This window comes from Heterobasidion irregulare, assembly GCF_000320585.1.
Source record: "Heterobasidion irregulare TC 32-1 unplaced genomic scaffold scaffold_07, whole genome shotgun sequence".
In the NCBI taxonomy this organism is placed as follows: Eukaryota; Fungi; Basidiomycota; class Agaricomycetes; order Russulales; family Bondarzewiaceae; genus Heterobasidion; species Heterobasidion irregulare.
The window spans coordinates 684,772-701,640 of NW_009258203.1; the positions used below are offsets into that span (position 1 = coordinate 684,772).

The 16,869-nt window shown below is 57.4% G+C and overlaps 8 protein-coding genes across 8 annotated transcripts; 4 read left to right on the forward strand and 4 right to left on the reverse strand.

Annotated features, from left to right (window-relative positions):
* Nucleotides 1-712: 712 nt before the first annotated feature.
* On the forward strand, nucleotides 713-4,051 carry HETIRDRAFT_386139 (uncharacterized protein; the record flags this gene model as incomplete). Its single annotated transcript, XM_009549922.1, has 7 exons — nucleotides 713-895; nucleotides 954-1,146; nucleotides 1,198-1,537; nucleotides 1,590-2,471; nucleotides 2,524-2,723; nucleotides 2,777-3,519; nucleotides 3,573-4,051. The coding sequence occupies 7 exons, from the start codon at nucleotides 713-715 to the stop codon at nucleotides 3,882-3,884; spliced, it is 2,853 nt and encodes a 950-aa protein (XP_009548217.1). The 3' UTR covers nucleotides 3,885-4,051.
* Nucleotides 4,052-4,475: 424 nt separating this feature from the next.
* HETIRDRAFT_419326 (uncharacterized protein) lies at nucleotides 4,476-6,403 on the forward strand (the record flags this gene model as incomplete). The annotated part of the gene is made up of 3 exons (XM_009549923.1): nucleotides 4,476-4,632; nucleotides 4,689-6,034; nucleotides 6,086-6,403. The coding sequence occupies 3 exons, from the start codon at nucleotides 4,476-4,478 to the stop codon at nucleotides 6,401-6,403; spliced, it is 1,821 nt and encodes a 606-aa protein (XP_009548218.1).
* Nucleotides 6,404-6,848: 445 nt separating this feature from the next.
* On the reverse strand, nucleotides 6,849-7,526 carry HETIRDRAFT_452766 (uncharacterized protein; the record flags this gene model as incomplete). Its single annotated transcript, XM_009549924.1, has 1 exon — nucleotides 6,849-7,526. One exon carries the CDS (start codon nucleotides 7,524-7,526, stop codon nucleotides 6,849-6,851), a length of 678 nt encoding a protein of 225 aa, XP_009548219.1.
* Nucleotides 7,527-9,009: 1,483 nt separating this feature from the next.
* On the forward strand, nucleotides 9,010-10,092 carry HETIRDRAFT_410375 (uncharacterized protein; the record flags this gene model as incomplete). Its single annotated transcript, XM_009549925.1, has 4 exons — nucleotides 9,010-9,085; nucleotides 9,141-9,335; nucleotides 9,424-9,753; nucleotides 9,898-10,092. Coding segments are annotated over exons 1-4 (715 nt in total), but the record flags the coding sequence as incomplete, so codon positions are not given.
* A 793-nt stretch (nucleotides 10,093-10,885) lies between these two features.
* On the reverse strand, nucleotides 10,886-12,504 carry HETIRDRAFT_410376 (uncharacterized protein). The gene has a single exon (XM_009549926.1). It carries the CDS (start codon nucleotides 11,720-11,722, stop codon nucleotides 11,081-11,083), a length of 642 nt encoding a protein of 213 aa, XP_009548221.1. The 5' UTR covers nucleotides 11,723-12,504; the 3' UTR covers nucleotides 10,886-11,080.
* Nucleotides 12,505-12,978: 474 nt separating this feature from the next.
* HETIRDRAFT_103721 (uncharacterized protein) lies at nucleotides 12,979-13,596 on the forward strand (the record flags this gene model as incomplete). Its single annotated transcript, XM_009549927.1, has 1 exon — nucleotides 12,979-13,596. The coding sequence occupies one exon, from the start codon at nucleotides 12,979-12,981 to the stop codon at nucleotides 13,594-13,596; it is 618 nt and encodes a 205-aa protein (XP_009548222.1).
* HETIRDRAFT_419328 (uncharacterized protein) lies at nucleotides 13,589-13,922 on the reverse strand (the record flags this gene model as incomplete). The annotated part of the gene is made up of 2 exons (XM_009549928.1): nucleotides 13,589-13,713; nucleotides 13,757-13,922. The coding sequence occupies 2 exons, from the start codon at nucleotides 13,920-13,922 to the stop codon at nucleotides 13,589-13,591; spliced, it is 291 nt and encodes a 96-aa protein (XP_009548223.1).
* A 54-nt stretch (nucleotides 13,923-13,976) lies between these two features.
* On the reverse strand, nucleotides 13,977-15,895 carry HETIRDRAFT_322558 (uncharacterized protein; the record flags this gene model as incomplete). Its single annotated transcript, XM_009549929.1, has 2 exons — nucleotides 13,977-15,682; nucleotides 15,739-15,895. 2 exons carry the CDS (start codon nucleotides 15,893-15,895, stop codon nucleotides 13,977-13,979), a joined length of 1,863 nt encoding a protein of 620 aa, XP_009548224.1.
* Nucleotides 15,896-16,869: the final 974 nt, after the last annotated feature.

Genomic DNA, 16,869 nt, shown 5'->3' on the forward strand with positions numbered 1-16,869 from the left:
CGCCGAGGAGCTCGAAGCGCGAGACGTGCGGGGGGAGGTTCTTGACATAGAGCGCGCCCGGAGGCGCGAGCGACGGGGTCGGGGGCAGGGGGAACGAGAGCGGGTCAGTGGATGCGGATGCGGAGGAGGACGAGGATGTAGAGGGCGCGTCGGAAGGGACGAGTGGGGAGAGGGAGGAAGTGGAGCCGAAGAAGGTGGAGGTGAAGTTGGGGGCGAAGAGCAGCGGGCGAGGGTGCGAGGGGGTGGGGAACTTGGGCGCGTGGGGGTACGGGCGTAGGCGGGCTTTGGGATGGTGCGACCGATGTCGATCCTTCACCTTCCTTGCCCTCGCCTTCGTCCTTGTCTTCGTCGCCGCGCCTGCATCTGCCTTTGGGAGCCGCCAAGGATCCTTATACACAGAACGACTATCTTCTGTGTAAGATCAGCCATGGAGACTACCAAGGACCGCGTGACTGGCTCATCAGAGAGTCGGAAAACCAATAGGGCCGTGTGTCCAGCGACGATGAGGACGCAGCCGCAGAGAAGGACAGAGCATGTGCACGTTGGCGCCGGCCATGTCGATAGTTCATTAGAAGCCAAGAAAGGGTCAGTTGAGGACGATGAGGAGGGACGGCTCTGTGGAGCAATGCAAGACCGGCTGCGTCCGAGCCGATGAATTCACTGCTCTTCAGTAAACCCCTCCCCAGAAAGGGGCATTTCACTACTGCTGCCAATGACCGCGAACCCACCTTCTGATCTGGAGCTTTACTGCCTCATACAGGATGACCCTGCCGGGTTTTTCTCTGTCATGATATCCCCAGATGCGAATCTTGACAAGCTTCAGAAGATCATCCAATCTTGCAATCAGCACGGGTTTTTACGTACAGTAGATGCGAAGGACTTGGTACTGTGGAGGGTAGGGTCAAAGTTATTCTTCCAAGTCATTCGCCTTACAGCTGACCTTATTCTTTGAGCTGAATACCCTCGAACCACTCTCCACTCTAGTGATTGATCAACTATCGGAGAGGGCTACTCGGCTGTCTCGTCGGGAGATGCGGCTATCGAGAGTTTTTCCACAACAACCTGATGAGGGCCTCCACATCATTGTCCAGCGGCCGGGTACTCATGATGAACACATCAATAATGCGAAGCAACGCACAGTCAAAGGTCAGTCTTCATCATTGTCCAATTCCCAAGCATGTACTTCATTCCTTTTAGATTACATCGCAAAGACACCGCCCAGAGGGACGCCATCCGAGATTAGGCCGAAACTTCAGGAAACATCTCCGAAACCTAAAGAAGAGATAGAGTTGATCATATCACGCTTCCAATCGGAGAATAACCACGTAATTGCAGAATTTATCAACCGGCCAGACGTGTTGCCTTTATGGGAACCTCCTTTCAATATGGCTGCTGATGACAAACACTGGCTCAAAGCGCTCAAGATACCATTATCTGGCGAGAAGGATCCTGATCTTCTCCTTCATGACCTAGGCATCAATCAAAGCGAACAGTTGAAAAGTTGGATCAAGGGTGTTTTCAATGCTGGTGGTCATACGTGAGTCAACTTATTCTCTTCTATGTAGCCATTGGTTATTAAATATGACCAGGTTGCTCGTTAACACGGAAGGTTCAGGAAAAACTCGTCTACTATTGGAGGGCCTCTGCGGTGACAGATGGGGCTTTTATCTCACATCAGCTGTTGGCCATGATGACATTGGCTCTATGGACATTCAATGTGCTCTCTCTTCATCGCTAGAGCAAGCAACCGATTATCACAAGGCGCACGGCGTGCTCCAGTCTGGGTCTGTCAATTCTCCCGATCGCAAGGCTGCATTAGACCATATCATACAGATCACAAACAGATGCTTTGCCAACATCATGGTCTCTCGCTTCTTGATCTTTGCTCAGTTCATCAAACTGTCTCACGATCATGCCTTTTCCGTGACCAAACAACGGCGTCTTTGGGTGCTTCTACAAGTAAAACCACCACTAGCTTTCCGATCAGGCCACGACATCTTCACCGCCCTTGCCTTATCGCTCAGGGGTCTCTCATATTTTGATGCCGACAATATTTTGTACGACGTTCACCAACAAATCATGACAGATTTAAACTACACGTCACCTCTGTTCTGGATCCTTGACGAAGCCCAAGCTGCTGCCAAAATGTACAACGATGACTTCGTCCCAAGTGCTGAACCAGGCAGAAAACGTTCAGTCCTTCGGGGAATGATAACCTGTTGGGCCAAGTTCATGATCACCCGTCGTAATCTGAAAATTATCGTATCGGGGACTGGTCTCTCGGTTGATGATGTTGCGCAAACCATTTCCGGTGTGGGCAAGACAGCAATGTTTCAAATCCGTCATGATGTGGGGGCGTTCACGCGGAGTAGTCAAGAGGAGTATGTTCGACAATATATTCCCCCTCATTTATTCGAACACGAAGCATGGAAGATTTTTCTTGGGCGAGTTTGGGCTTGGTTTCGTGGAAGGTGACTCGGTAAACCTTTTGATCTTCGCTCTTATGCTGACAAGCTTGATCAGACATCGCTTCACGGCATCTCTGCTGTCAAACATCTTACAAAACGGCCTGCGATCGCCTCACTCAGTCATTAATCTGACTATAATGGAGTGGACTGGCTATCATGCAACAGAGGCGTCCCTTTTCACAGTTCACGAAGAAGCCCCCTCTGTAGACGCAATATCGAAGCAAGAAATGTTCAAAATCTCAGAGCTGGATTCTAGTGCGTATCAAGTCCTTGCTTCGTTACAATAAGTTTAATTCCATCCACGCTAGCACCTGGATTATCTGTCCTGCTCAGTAGGGCTGTTTTTTCATATGTTTGGCGTGGAGTAGGGATTTTGGCGGATGATGCCAGTGATTCCAAGACAGCACACGCTATCCAATATGGGTTCGCTCGATATTCACATTCAACAACCAATCCTTTTCCTCATACACGATCAGCCTTAAAAATCCTTTTTGATGAACCGATTCCAATTCTTGCAGTCATCCAGCATTTCGAGAAATTTCCAGCACTCGCAGAGCTTGCGTATCTTGACGGCCACGTTGGGTACCACTCTTCCGAAGATAACGGGTTCGAGACCTACCTGGCTCACCATCTGCGGCATGTTTTCAACGGGAACTACAAGCTATGCGACATTCTCACAGATCGTTCGGGCGGGGATGGTCCTGATTGGCTTTCAGAGCGTGCTCAGCTTGTTGTGCTCTCTCGGTCCTCATCATCCGTTACCCAAATCGATGCAGTCTTGCCCAAGGGTGGACCTTCGGAGGTATTGGCCATCACTTGCGAAGAAAAAAACGATGTACTCGAATGGTTGCGTACAAATAAGCAGCATGTGCCGTTTTGTTTTCCCCCTCGGGAAATGGGCCCCGACATTCTCTTCTTTTTACAACTAGAAAACAAGACTATAGTGCTCGTTTCTCTACAAGCAAAATATCTGCAGGCCAGAGTTTCTAGACCAAACCTCATGATGGCCATTCAGACTGTAACACCCAGCCATTTTTGGAGGTACAGGATTGTCAGCCATTTTCGACAGTGCGAGAGTCACCCATCTGATATCATTATTTTCAGCGGCTGCAAGATGCCCTCCCAGGGCTTCAGCAGGGCTGCGCGGGTTTTGATATAGAGACTGACCATCTTTTGACCACCATCCCGCAACCTGCTCTAAGCAGTGATGCAAACTACCCTGTTTTGCGTGTCATCGCAGGCTGGCCTACAGATCCTGAACTATACCGGTCCCTGCAGCATCCGCGGACATCATCTGTGAAGGATATGGACCGCCATCCTCTCTGCACTCTCAATCAAACTGCATTCGAAAAGATATACAAAGAACTCAGGTCCGCATGTTACGAGAGAACGGTGAAGCCGATGTTCAACACTTGAGACACCATTACGATGGAATAGGATATGGAGAGCGCCGATGTGGATGACGCAACTGGATGCTGCCACAATTCTGGTGCATCATCAACAATTCTTGACTGTGGTCATGTACTTTTCTTGACCTTGTACCGATACGCAGCTGAACCGGATCCGCAATCCATGTATTTTTAACAAGTGGCTTTCGGTGTATATTACATCTAGACTCCTCAATCCGTTCTCTGGCACTCTCACAAAGAAATGTTACATGTTGTCGGAAGGACAATGGCACGAGCCGACGCTGAGCGGTGAGACACTGTCCAAGCCGAGACGACCGACGACCATCAGCCATTCGAAAGCGACCAGGCTGGCATAAGCAAGTCGAAATCGATATACAGACCTATAGCCCTGCCCTCGTCCGCTCTCTCTCGACAAGTGATCCCTCCTCTCGACCACTTCCATCCCTTGAATTTCTACCCACTTTGATATCAATACGTCACATAACCTTCTTCACATACCCACATACCTTTCTACTATCTTCTCTTATCATCGTCTTCCATCACCCTCGATTATCTCTCCCACCACTCCGCACTTCACCTCCCACTACTATCCATCATCATGACCTCCCCAACCAGACGCTCTGCATTCAGGTCTGCCGTGGCTGGCCCCACGTCAGGCAACAATTCCAAGGTGAACAAAGAGAACGACGAGCCCAATTTCAAGGACACCGACAAGGGCTCCACCAGACCTCCGCCCCACGTCGATGTCCCAATCCGTCAGTCTCTCATCCGTCTAGCTCCCTTCCATCCTCACACTCACACCTCCCCGCAGTATTGAAGCTCGAAGCTCGCAGCTCGATCTCCCCTTCCCATCCCAACCTCGAGCAAAGCATGCTCGCCATCGACCTTCAAAACCAGTTCGCCCCCGACACCAAGCTGCGCAAGAAGTCCGTCCGCTTTGCGCCCGACAACTCGCGCATGCCGCCTCTGCGCACTCCCAAAGTCCGCAGCAAGAAGCGCTTGATCCGCTTCGAGGACCACCCCGGGCTGTCCCAGCTCGAGATCGGCGCACTCAGGGCCGCACGCATCATGTCCATGCCAAGCCCTCCCAAGTTCGGCGCCCCAGACTACGACTCTGACTCGTCCGACGAGGAGGACACCATCAACTTCATGTCCCGGCGTCCCACCAGAATCAAGCCGGCCCGGGTCTCGGCCCCGCCTCCGCCTGCAGCACGCTCGAGCGGCAACGTCTTCGCAAGGAACGGTAATATCTTCACACCCATCCAGGCCTCTTCTCAAGTTCAGGCATGGCCGGTTGGTTCATACAAGGCCGCAATGGCCGCCGACAGAGCGAAGAAGGCTGAAGAGAAGGCTCGCAGAGAGGAGAATGCCAGGAAAGAGGCGGAGCAAAAAGCCCATGACGAGAACGCCAAGATCGACGTCGAGGAGGAAGCAGTCGTGATAGAGATGCTCGAATCCTCACCCATGCCGCTACCTGAGGAACTTCCCGAGACACCCACCAACGCGCCTAAACATGCCTTTGACGAGACACCTACCGAAGCACCGAAGCAGTGCTCTAGCGAGCAATCTGACGACGTACCGGAACCGGTGACAGCGGTGCCTCCCTCCTTGTCCTCCTCGCCGCCGCCCCCTCCCCCTCCCGGCTCTCACCAGCCCATCAGCGCAGCCCCTGAGACTCAGCTCTTCTCCGCCCGCAAATCCGAGCAGGCACTCGCAGACGTCGCGGAGGAGAGTACCACAAAGCAAGCCGTGGAAGACACCAAAGATACCAAAGACACCAAAGACACCAAAGATACCAAAGTCAACGAAGACACCGAAGACGAAGGCGAATGGATCCTCGTCGACACACCCGCAGACCAGCATTCGTCTACCGGGTCCTCAAACCAGCCACGCAGATCGCCGACGATCCCACAGGTCATCCAGAGGGTCACGCGGTCGATGTCCAAGGGAATCCAGGCAAAATTACGCGTCGTCTCTGGTGGATCCAAGACCAAGCCGATCCCACGCGCATCCAATGCAAGCAGAGCCTCGAGGGGAGCAGAAAAAGCGAGACAGTTGTTGAATAAGAAGAAATCGGAGGCGGAGATGATCAGAACCAAAACCAGGACGATCTCCGCTGCCGAGTCGAGGGCGCAGACCATGCCCGCGATCCACCAGGTACGCACAACTGCCATCGGTGACACCGAGCTTGTGTTGACAATCCCAAAGTCTACATCTGTCCCAGAGCTTCCGCCGACTGCCTCGAGCTCGAAGCCCAACCAACTCAAGAGGCGTTGGGCGGCCGACGACGTCCAGGAATCCTCGTCCAAGAAGCGCAAGTTCTCAGGACAAGAGCCGCCAGCGAAGAAAGCCAAGCTCTCATCATCGACCGAAGTGTCTGGTGTCGTTCCACAAGGTCCTGCAGCACCCACGTCTCAGCAAGTCGTCTCAAGCACTCGTGTTTCTGGAAAGAGGCGCAGGGATGCCGAGGAGGAAGAGCCGTCGTCCATTGGAACTCGTCTGGTGAAGAGGCTCAGGAAGTTGTGAGCGGTGCGTCGGAGGGAGGCGGTGGTCGAGACGGGGAGGTGTTGTGGAGGGAGGATGGCGGGGGTAACTCTTGTTTTTTTCACAGATCTAGCGTCGGTTTGGTATCAAGGCGAAGCCAAGTCTCTTCAAAATCACGTCTTTTGGTGGCAGTACCTTCGGCCGGGAGGGACCTGTTGTTGGGAGATGGGGTAGCGGGAGACACGGCTTCGGCGTGTCTCGGTGAGTGTTCCTCCCTATATCTCATTTTGCCTTTCTATGTCAGTATCTCGACGACGACGAACGGACGGGCCTCTCCGGCTCAAGGAGCGACGTGCTGTGTCTGGACCGCACCGCATGTCGTTTCTTGCACCGGACGAAGCCTGGACGGACCCAAAGAAAGCTAAGTGAAACCAACTCCTATTTGCGCGGTCAATGCGTTCACGTATGTCATGCGAGCTTCCTTCTTTTAGCTTTTTGGTTCGGTTTCTATTCTGCAGCGGGCGTGGGCGGCGGTCGGAGGGTATTTGCGCTGGTCGCAGATGACTTGGGGGAGCGTCGAGGGAGACATAGTCGGGAGTCGGGGCGGGTGGTCGGCAGTATCATGGGGGATGGGCGTGGGCAGGTGGTCGCGCGAGGGCAGGTGATGCGCAGGCATAGAGTAGGCGCTGCGTTGGGTTCTGTATGCTAGGAGGGGAGGGCCGGGCTTGGTGATTCGCGACCACCAAGCTTGCGTTGTCTCTTTCGAACATGTCGGGGCTCGACATCGTGTCGGAGACGAGGGGACGATGGGCGCCTCGTTGTGGTCTGCATGGTAGGAGGGAAGGGCCGGGCTTGGTGCTTCGCGACCATCGAGTCTGCGTTCTTTCTTTCGAACGTGTCGGGGCTCGACGGAGTGTCGGGAACGGGGAGACGATGGACGCCACGTTAGGTTCTGCATGCCAGGAGGGGAGGGCCGGGCTTGGTGATTCGCGACCACTGAGTCTGCGTTCTTTCTTCTGAACATGTCGGGGCTTGATGTCGTGTGGGGGCGAGGGGACGATGGGCGCTGGTAACAGGCCCGGGAATGGATATCGGACGACGGCAGTCGAACAAGAGGCCTGCGGACAGACTCGGATTTGAACAGGGTTCGGATATGGATAGACATCAGATGCGGACAGACATTTCGGATACGCACAGACTATTGGATGTGGACAGACATTTCGTATACGTACCTAGACATTCGTACTTCTCTTTCCTTCTCTCCTTCATTTTCTCTCTGCGTTTGTATGATGATTCTCCATTTGTAAACCTGAAAAAACCATTTGACTCGGGATGTTGGGCGGAGTGAACTATTGATCAGCAAGCACAGCGATCCTAAACACAACGATAAGAAACGATGAGTCGAGTTGGAAAAAAATGGATCGAAACATACAAACGTCTACGAGCAGCGATGAGATCCTATCATGGTGCCGCTTCAGCTCTTCGGCTTTCACCAGTCGCGTATAATTCCTCGTGAGCAGCACTTAGACGATCTCGTGAAGCAACGAAAATACGCAGGGCAGCGCAGAGCGCTTCTCCAGCGGGATACGCAGCATATATGCGTGGAAGAAGGTGCGATTGGGATATTGTAGGCGGGAATTACTGGCGAGAAGATCCAATTGTTTGATAGATGGAACAGCCAGAGGCCCGTCAGGGATCGCTTGAAGATTTGCGGGACAGTGCACTGCACGATCCGTCGTCGTCGTCCCTGCAACTGTGATTGTCCTCGATGAACGTCGAAGAGGCCATGTCGCGTCGGGGACTGCCGGGGCGAGTCGCACGGTTTTGCAGCGACGGCGCTGGTGGCCTCTGAGGACAACGCTTGCGAGACCGCATCGATGCTGACCACCGCGACCCACCGCGCCTCGCTCTGTGCACTCGCGCAGCAACGCTCCACCGCAGAGCTCTCCATCTTCGTCCTCGACTGGCACGTCTCCCATCGCCACCGCCGCCACCGACGTGCACACGCTTCCTCCCTCTCTGCCGCGGCCTCTCCGTCTCTGTTGCACACGCGGTCCTACCGCCTCTCTGACAGGCTTGGCGTGCGACTGTCGACGGCCCGCAAGGGCAGAGGCAGGCGCGGCGACGAAGACGAAGATGAGCGCGAGGACGCGCGCGCCGAACCGTCGACGTCGCCCGCGCCATCCCAAAGCCCGCCTACGCCCGTACCCCACGCGCCCAAGTTCCCCACCTCCTCGCACCCGCGCCCGCTCCGCCCGCTGCTCTTCGCCCCCAACTTCACCTCCACCTTCCTCGGCTCCACTTCCTCCCTCTCCCCACTCGCCCCTTCCGACGCGCCCTCTACATCCTCGTCCTCCGCATCCGCATCCGCATCCGCATCCGCATCCACCGACCCGCTCTCGTTCCCCCTGCCCCCGACCCCGTCGCCCGCACCCCCGGGCGCGCTCTATGTCAAGAACCTCCCCCCACACGTCTCGCGCTTCGAGCTCCTCGGCGCGTTCCAGCCGTTCGGCAAGATCGAGTACGTCTACAATGCGCAGAACGGCACCGCGTACGTGCGCTACGAGGACGCGGGCGCCGTCAAGCGCGCCCTGATCCGTTACGCTGAGGGCAGCATCTGGGTCGCCGGCAGGGAGGTGATCGTGTACCGCGCGCTGGACGACGGGGAGAGCATGGGCGAGGGGGAGAATAGGGAAGCGGCGGGAACTGGTAAAAAGGACTTGGGTGGGTGTGCGCCATGGGCTACTCCGCTCGCTCTTGCTCACCACCCTACACGTAGTCGAAGATGTCAGTCCTGCAGAGGACACCGACGACCACTCGCCGGATCAGATCCCGACGGTGGTCATCCCGCGGTTCATCGACGACCACCCGCCGTCACCCGACCTCTTCCTCGGCAACCTGCCTTTCTCTGTCAACAAGCCACTCGTGCGCCAATTTTTTAACCGGTACGGCACCATCATCGACGTGCGCGTAGGTGCGTCGCGCAGTCTTTCCTCTCCCCTGGCTTTTGTTAATCCTCACGCCGTCTCGCGTCCTCGCATCTGTCTGCCATCGGCATGCAGCGTACGACGCGCATGGGAACTGCGCGGGCTACGCCCACGTCGAGTTCGCGTCGGTGGAAGATGCACTCGCCGCACTCATCGTCGGGGCCCGGCGCGGGTTCTTCTACGGCGACCGCGCGCTGCGGGTCGGGTTCGGCCAGAGCGCACGGGCGCGGCACCACGGAGCGGGCAGCGGGGGCGGCAGGGGCATCGTATACGACGGGTCCGCGGAGCGGTTGCCGCGGATGGCGGTTCGGTCGAAGACGGTGTATGTGCATCAGTGGAAGGGGACGGAGGCAGCGCTGCGGGACCGGTTCCGCAATTATCGAGGGTTCGCAGGGGTATTCGTCGGTGCGTGTCTTGCTGCGTTTGATTTCCTTTGCACAAATATGTATCATACACTGTTTATGACTGACATCATCATCGTTCCTCTCCCATCCTGTCCCGTCGCATCCTTGCCGTCCACTCGTCTCGTCGATCGCGGGCGGGCGACAGAGCCCCCGATTCGCGGCAAGCCGTGGCGCGCGGCCTTCGTGCAGTTCGTGGACGTGTACACCGCGGAGCGCGCGATCGCGTACGCGCGGAAGGAGACGCGGGCGGGCACGGGTGCGGCGGCGCTGGAGCTGGAGGTGACGCGCCGGCCGACGATGCTGGCCACGGCGGGGTTCGTGGTGGAGGACACGGACGCGTTCCGGCTGGGGCCGCGGGCCGAGGTTGCGGAGGAAGACGGCGGGGAACGCAGGACGGGGCAGGGCGGTGGTAAGAATGCGGGCAAGGGAGGTCGGGCGGCGGAGGCGGAGACTTATGTGGACCCGTGGAGCCGGGCGACGCGGCTGCGGATCGTCCCGGACGAGGAGGAGGAGCAGAAGGAGCTGGAGGAGGCGATTGCGCGGCGTGCGACGGGGGCCACGATCGTCGCTGCGGGGGGCGCTATGCGCACGGGGCAGGGTGGCGGCGGTGGCGGCGGGGTGCAGGGGCGGCTATGGGGGGTCGATGAGGTGGGGTGGGGGCTGAAGACAGAGAGGCAGGACAGCGGGGGGCTGCGAGATGGGGAGGACGAGGACGAGGACGAGGACGATGGGCACGAACGCGCAGACTCGGATGCGGGTGATGCAGAGCGCGCTCAGGGCGGACGCGGCAGGGGCGTGTTCACGCGCGACCCGCCGCCGGCGACGTCGGCGACACCATGGGAGGCAGACGCCGAGGCATACGACGAGGCGGCGGCGCGGCACGCCGAGCGGCGACAGGAGGAACGGCGGCGCGAGCGGCGGCGGGAGATGGAGGGAGCGATGCCGCGTGCGTTCGGGCTGCGTGCGACGGACAGGGCGGACGACGAGCGGGACAGGTCGCGGCGTGGGTGGGACGGGCGGCCCGGGCGTGTGCGCGAGCCGGAGCCGGAGGTGGACGAGGTCGGGTTTGGGTGGAAGAGGGAGGCAGGGGAGCCGCAGTAGGCGCGTGTGGTCAGTGCGGGGGTCGCGACTTTCATCGGCGCTGCTAGAGACACCGCAAAAGGGAGTGCCGTCGATATTATATCAGACATATGTGCGTACATAAACCTAATCCGAGTAGGATACATGGTCGGTGAAAATACAACATCGAAACACCTACAGATCCGTACAATACATATATGCTTGCCCGCGCACACAGCGTCCGTGTGTCCGTGCGTCCATACGAGGGCTCACAGCTGGCCGCCCTCCGCTATCCACGCTTGCAGCTCCCGCACGAGCCGCTTCGCCGCGACCTCGAGCCGCTCGTCGCGCGCGGCCCGCGGCACCTCCGCGATCGTGCGCCGCCGCTCGCCCGCTGGCGGCTGAAGCACGAGCGCGACGCGGCGCGGCTCGAAAGCCACGCTCAGCGCACTGAACGGGATCGCACGCGTCCGGCTCGTTCTGCTCCCGCCCCCACCGCTCGCAGAAGGATCCGCGGCGCCAGGCGCATCGAGCACAACGACGCCCGCGCGCTCGCCGTAGTGCCGCACGAGGTCCTCGCAGCGCGCGCGGGGCTGCACGCGCTCGAATACATCGCGGAACGTCTCCTCGCGCTCAAGGTGGAGCTCGGACGCGTCGGCCCACACGTCTTCGCGGACCTTGAGCGCAATGAAAGCGTCCAGGATCGCTGTTTCGCGGTGTGGGGACGGGAGGAGCGGGAGGTCGGGGGTTGGTGTCGAGGTAATGGTTGAGGTCGGAGGCGTGGTGGTGGTGGTGGTGGTGGTGGTGGTGGTGGTGGGTGGGGGAGAGGATAGTGGAAAGGGGTCGGAGGTGTAAGGAGCGCGCAGGAGGGATGTGTATGCGGGGAGGTAGGTCGAGCGGAGGATGTGCATACATGCTGACAGTGATGTAGATCGGTCATGTCAGATCGCGTCGTAGCGACTCGACAACTCACCGATGTAGACCGACCGACTGACCAGCCTGAGCGATATGCTCATCCAGTACAGCGTGCGTCTCTGGCGCTCGACGCGGCCCTCGTCGAGGAAGGACGTCTGCGGGAAGGTGTGGTAGAGGATGACGAGGAGGATGTGCGGGGGGAGCGTGGAGAAGGAAGGTTTTGGGCGGGTAGAGGATCCGGGGAAGGGCGGGGGGTGCATGTCGAGCGAGCGGGAGAGGTAGGGAGGGGGAGGGGGCAGCATTGATTTCTCGTTGACGATGACCATGATGGCGGGAGAGACGCGGGGCTTTATAGAACGTGGGTGGGTGAGGTCAGGTCAGGTCAGGAGGACGGGACGATGCGCAGTCCTGCGCTGGATATGGAAGGGAGATGGCACAGTGGACAGTATAAATAGGTGGATAGGACGGGCAGGACTGCGCAGCTCAATCGCGCACGACCAGATAGGCACTCACGAGTGAGCGATATGGCGAAATCGGGGTCGACGGGGATGAGAAAGCTGTCTAGGTGTTGTTCTGTTGGAAGACGCTGGGATGTTGATGGTGGGGAGTTCCGGGAAGCAATGGATGGGGAGCACAGAGTGTGAGGGTTGTGGGTGGGTAGTGTGCATGGACTGGTGTGCTATATATGATGGTCAGTGGGTCCGTTCTCAGGCGCAGGCTGTGTACACTGCTCCCTCCCATGCGTGTGGGCGTCTGACCCGACTCTGCATGGGTCCTCGCGGTTCCTCACCGCAGACGTCGACATCATCTGGTCGCTCCCGTCACGACCATTCACTAACCGAGACAGCTGCGAACGGTGTGTATGCTCGGTGCGTGTCTTTCCATTCTGTCTAGGTCTGTCGTGCTTGGTTATCGATAGTGCAGACCGTCTGCCATTTCGAATCAAAATGATTTTTCTCAGGTGTACAAATGCAGAATCATGTCACAAACGAGAGAGAAAATGAAAAAGAAAAGAAGAAAAGAGAAGTGCGAATGTCTGTCCACATCCAAGAGTCGAGATACGTATACGAAATGTCTGTCCACATCCAAGAGTCTGTGCGTGTCCGAAATGTCTGTCCGCATCTGATGTCTATCCATATCCGAACCCTGTTCAAATCCGAGTCTGTCCGCAGGCCTCTTGTTCGAGTGCCGTCGTCCGATATCCACTTCCGGGCCTATCTCCAGCGCCCATCGTCCCCTCGTCCCCGACACGATGTCCAGCCCTGGCATGTTTGGAAGACAGAACGCAGACTTAGTGGTCGCGAATCACCAAGCCCGGCCCTCCCCTCCTACCATGCAGAACCTAACGTGGCGTCCATCGTCTCCCCGTTCCCGACACTCCGTCGAGCCCCGACACGTTCGAAAGAAAGAACGCAGACTCGATGGTCGCGAAGCACCAAGCCCGGCCCTCTCCTCCTACCATGCAGACCACAACGAGGCGCCCATCGCCCCCTCGTTCCCGACACGATGTCGAGCCCCGACATGTTCGAAAGAGACAACGCAAACTTGGTGGTCGCGAATCACCAAGCCCGGCCCTCCCCTCCTACCATGCAGAACCCAACGCAGCGCCTACTCTATGCCTTCGCATCACCTGCCCTCGCGCGACCACCTGCCCACGCCCATCCCTCATGATACCGCCGACCACCCGCCCCGACTCCCGACTATGTCTCCCTCGACGCTCCCCCAAGTCATCTGCGACCAGCGCAAATACCCTCCGACCGCCGCCCACGTCCGCTGCAGAATAGAAACCGAAACCGGAAGCTGGGAGAAGGAAGCTCGCATGACATACGTGAACGCAATGACCGCGCAAATAGGGGTTGGTTTCACTTAGCTTTCTTTGCGTCCGTCCAGGCTTCGTCCGGTGCAAGAAACGACATGCGGTGCGGTCCAGACACAGCACGTCGCTCCTTGAGTCGGAGAGGCCCGTCCGTTCGTCGTCGTCGAGATACTGACATAGAAAGGCAAAATGAGGTATAACGAGGAACACTCACCGAGACACGCCGAAGCCGTGTCTCCCGCTACCCCATCTCCCAACAACAGGTCCCTCTCGGCCGAAGGTACTGCCACCAAAAGACGTGATTTTGAAGAGACTTGGCTTCGCCTTGATACCAAACCGACACTAGATCTGTGAAAAAAACAAGAGTTAACCCCCGCCATCCTCCCTCCACAACACCTCCCCGTCTCGACCACCGCCTCCCTCCGACGCGCCGCTCACAACTTCCTGAGTCTCTTCACCAGACGAGTTCCAATGGACGACGGCTCTTCCTCATCAGCATCCCTACGCCTCTTCCCAGAAACACGAGTGCTTGAGACGACTTGCTGAGACGTGGGTGCTGCAGGACCTTGTGGAACGACAACAGACACTTCGGTGGTCGCTGAGAGCTTGGCTTTCTTCGCTGGCGGCTCTTGTCCCGAGAACTTGCGCTTCTTGGACGAGGATACCTGGACGTCGTCGGCCACCCAACGCCTCTTGAGTTGGTTGGGCTTCGAGCTCGAGGCAGTCGGCGGAAGCTCTGGGACAGATGTAGACTTTGGGATTGTCAACACAAGCTCGGCGTCACCGATGGCAGCTGTGCGTACCTGGTGGATCGCGGGCATGGTCTGCGCCCTCGACTCGGCAGCAGAGATCGTCCTGGTTTTGGTTCTGGTCATCTCCGTCTCGGATTTCTTCTTAGTCAACAACTGTCTCGCCTTTCCTGCTCCCCTTGAGGCTCTGCTTGCATTGGATGCGCGTGGGATCGGCTTGGTCTTGGATCCGCCAGAGACGACGCGTAATTTTGCCTGGATTCCCTTGGACATCGACCGCGTGACCCTCTGGATGACCTGTGGGATCGTCGGCGATCTGCGTGGCTGGTTTGAGGACTCGGTAGACGAATGCTGGTCTGCGGATGCGTCGACGAGGACCCATTCGCCTTCGTCTTCGGTGTCTTCGTTGACTTTGGTATCTTTGGTGTCTTTGGTATCTTTGGTGTCTTCCACGGCTTGCTTTGTGGTGCTCTCCTCCGCGACGTCTGCGAGTGCCTGCTCGGATTTGCGGGCGGAGAAGAGCTGAGTCTCAGGGGCTGCGCTGATGGGGTGGTGAGAGCCGGGAGGGGGAGGGGGCGGCGGCGAGGAGGACAAGGAGGGAGGCACCGCTGACACCGGTTCCGGTACGTCGTCAGATTGCTCGTTAGAGCACTGCTTCGGTGCTTCGGTAGGTGTCTCGTCAAAGGCATCTTTAGGCGCGTTGGTGTGTGTCTCGGGAAGTTCCTCAGGTAGCTGCATGGGCGAGGATTCGAGCATCTCTATCACGGCTGCTTCCTCCTCGACGTCGATCTTGGCGTTCTCGTCATGGGCTTTTTGCTCCGCCTCTTTCCTGGCATTCTCCTCTCTGCGAGCCTTCTCTTCAGCCTTCTTCGCTCTGTCGGCGGCCATTGCGGCCTTGTATGAACCAACCGGCCATGCCTGAACTTGAGAAGAGGCCTGGATGGGTGTGAAGATATTACCGTTCCTTGCGAAGACGTTGCCGCTCGAGCGTGCTGCAGGCGGAGGCGGGGCCGAGACCCGGGCCGGCTTGATTCTGGTGGGACGCCGGGACATGAAGTTGATGGTGTCCTCCTCGTCGGACGAGTCAGAGTCGTAGTCGGGGGCGCCGAACTTGGGAGGGCTTGGCATGGACATGATGCGTGCGGCCCTGAGTGCGCCGATCTCGAGCTGGGACAGCCCGGGGTGGTCCTCGAAGCGGATTAAGTGCTTCTTGCTGCGGACTTTGGGAGTGCGCGGAGGCGGCAGGCGCGAGTTGTCGGGCGCAAAGCGGACGGACTTCTTGCGCAGCTTGGTGTCGGGGGCGAACTGGTTTTGAAGCTCGATGGCGAGCATGCTTTGCTCGAGGTTGGGATGGGAGGGGGAGATGGAGCTGCGAGCTTCGAGCTTCAATACTGCGGGGAGGTGTGAGTGTGAGGATGGAAGGGAGCTAGACGGATGAGAGACTGACGGATTGGGACATCGACGTGGGGCGGAGGTCTGGTGGTGCCCTTGTCGGTGTCCTTGAAATTGGGTTCGTCGTTCTCGTTGTTCACCTTGGAATTGTTGCCTGACGTGGGGCCAGCCACGGCAGACCTGAATGCAGAGCGTCTGGTTGGGGAGGTCATGATGATGGATAGTAGTGGGAGGTGAAGTGCGGAGTGGCGGGAGAGATAATCGAGGATGATGGAAGACGATGATAAGAGAAGATAGTAGAAAGGTATGTGGGTATGTGAAGAAGGTTATAGGACGTATTGATATCAAAGTGGGTAGAAAGTCAAGGGATGGAAGTGGTCGAGAGGAGGGATCACTTGTCGAGAGAGAGCGGACGAGGGCAGGGCTATAGGTCTGTATATCGATTTCGACTTGCTTATGCCAGCCTGGTCGCTTTCGAATGGCTGTTGGTCGTCGGTCGTCTTGGCTTGGATAATGTCACAGCGTCGGCTCGTGGCCATCGTCATCCCACCACCATGCAACGTCTCTTTCTTGTGCAATCGTCTTGAATTTCATCTCGTTCTATCACAGACGCGACCCCATTCTTGTCGCAACGTACAAGAATGTTTCTTCACTTCGTCAAATCATCGGCACATCGCTCAATGGAGTCTGCATGACCGTTACACCCTGAATTCGGTGGTGGCGTCAACGGGGCTCATTGGTAGACGTATTAGTTATTCGACCAATTGTCTTTTTACCTCGACTAATCGTCTTTTGAACTTGACCAGTTGTGTTTTCGTCTTGACCCCTCGTCTTTCCATCTTCGACTTGCCTTCTTTAGTTTCCGACCAGGCACCTACAAACTGCACATATTTGATATGCAACCAACATGGGCGCAATTGTTGGAGCAAGCCAGATCGCTCAGCAAACTCGTCACGAGAACGGGTGTGGTTTCAGGAGAAGTCTAGAGAGCGGGCAATAACGCGGTGTCGTTTCTTTGATGGGTCAGGGGGGGAAGCCAGTGAACTGAGGATTGGTCGGTGGACGATCATCGTTATCATGTTCTGCCTGTGCGACCGGGTGTGCTATTCATGGAGCGCGTGGAGAATATCTAGCGTGCTGTGTATTGTTTTCTATTATACTGCCTTGTTCTGCGTTTTCTCGGAGA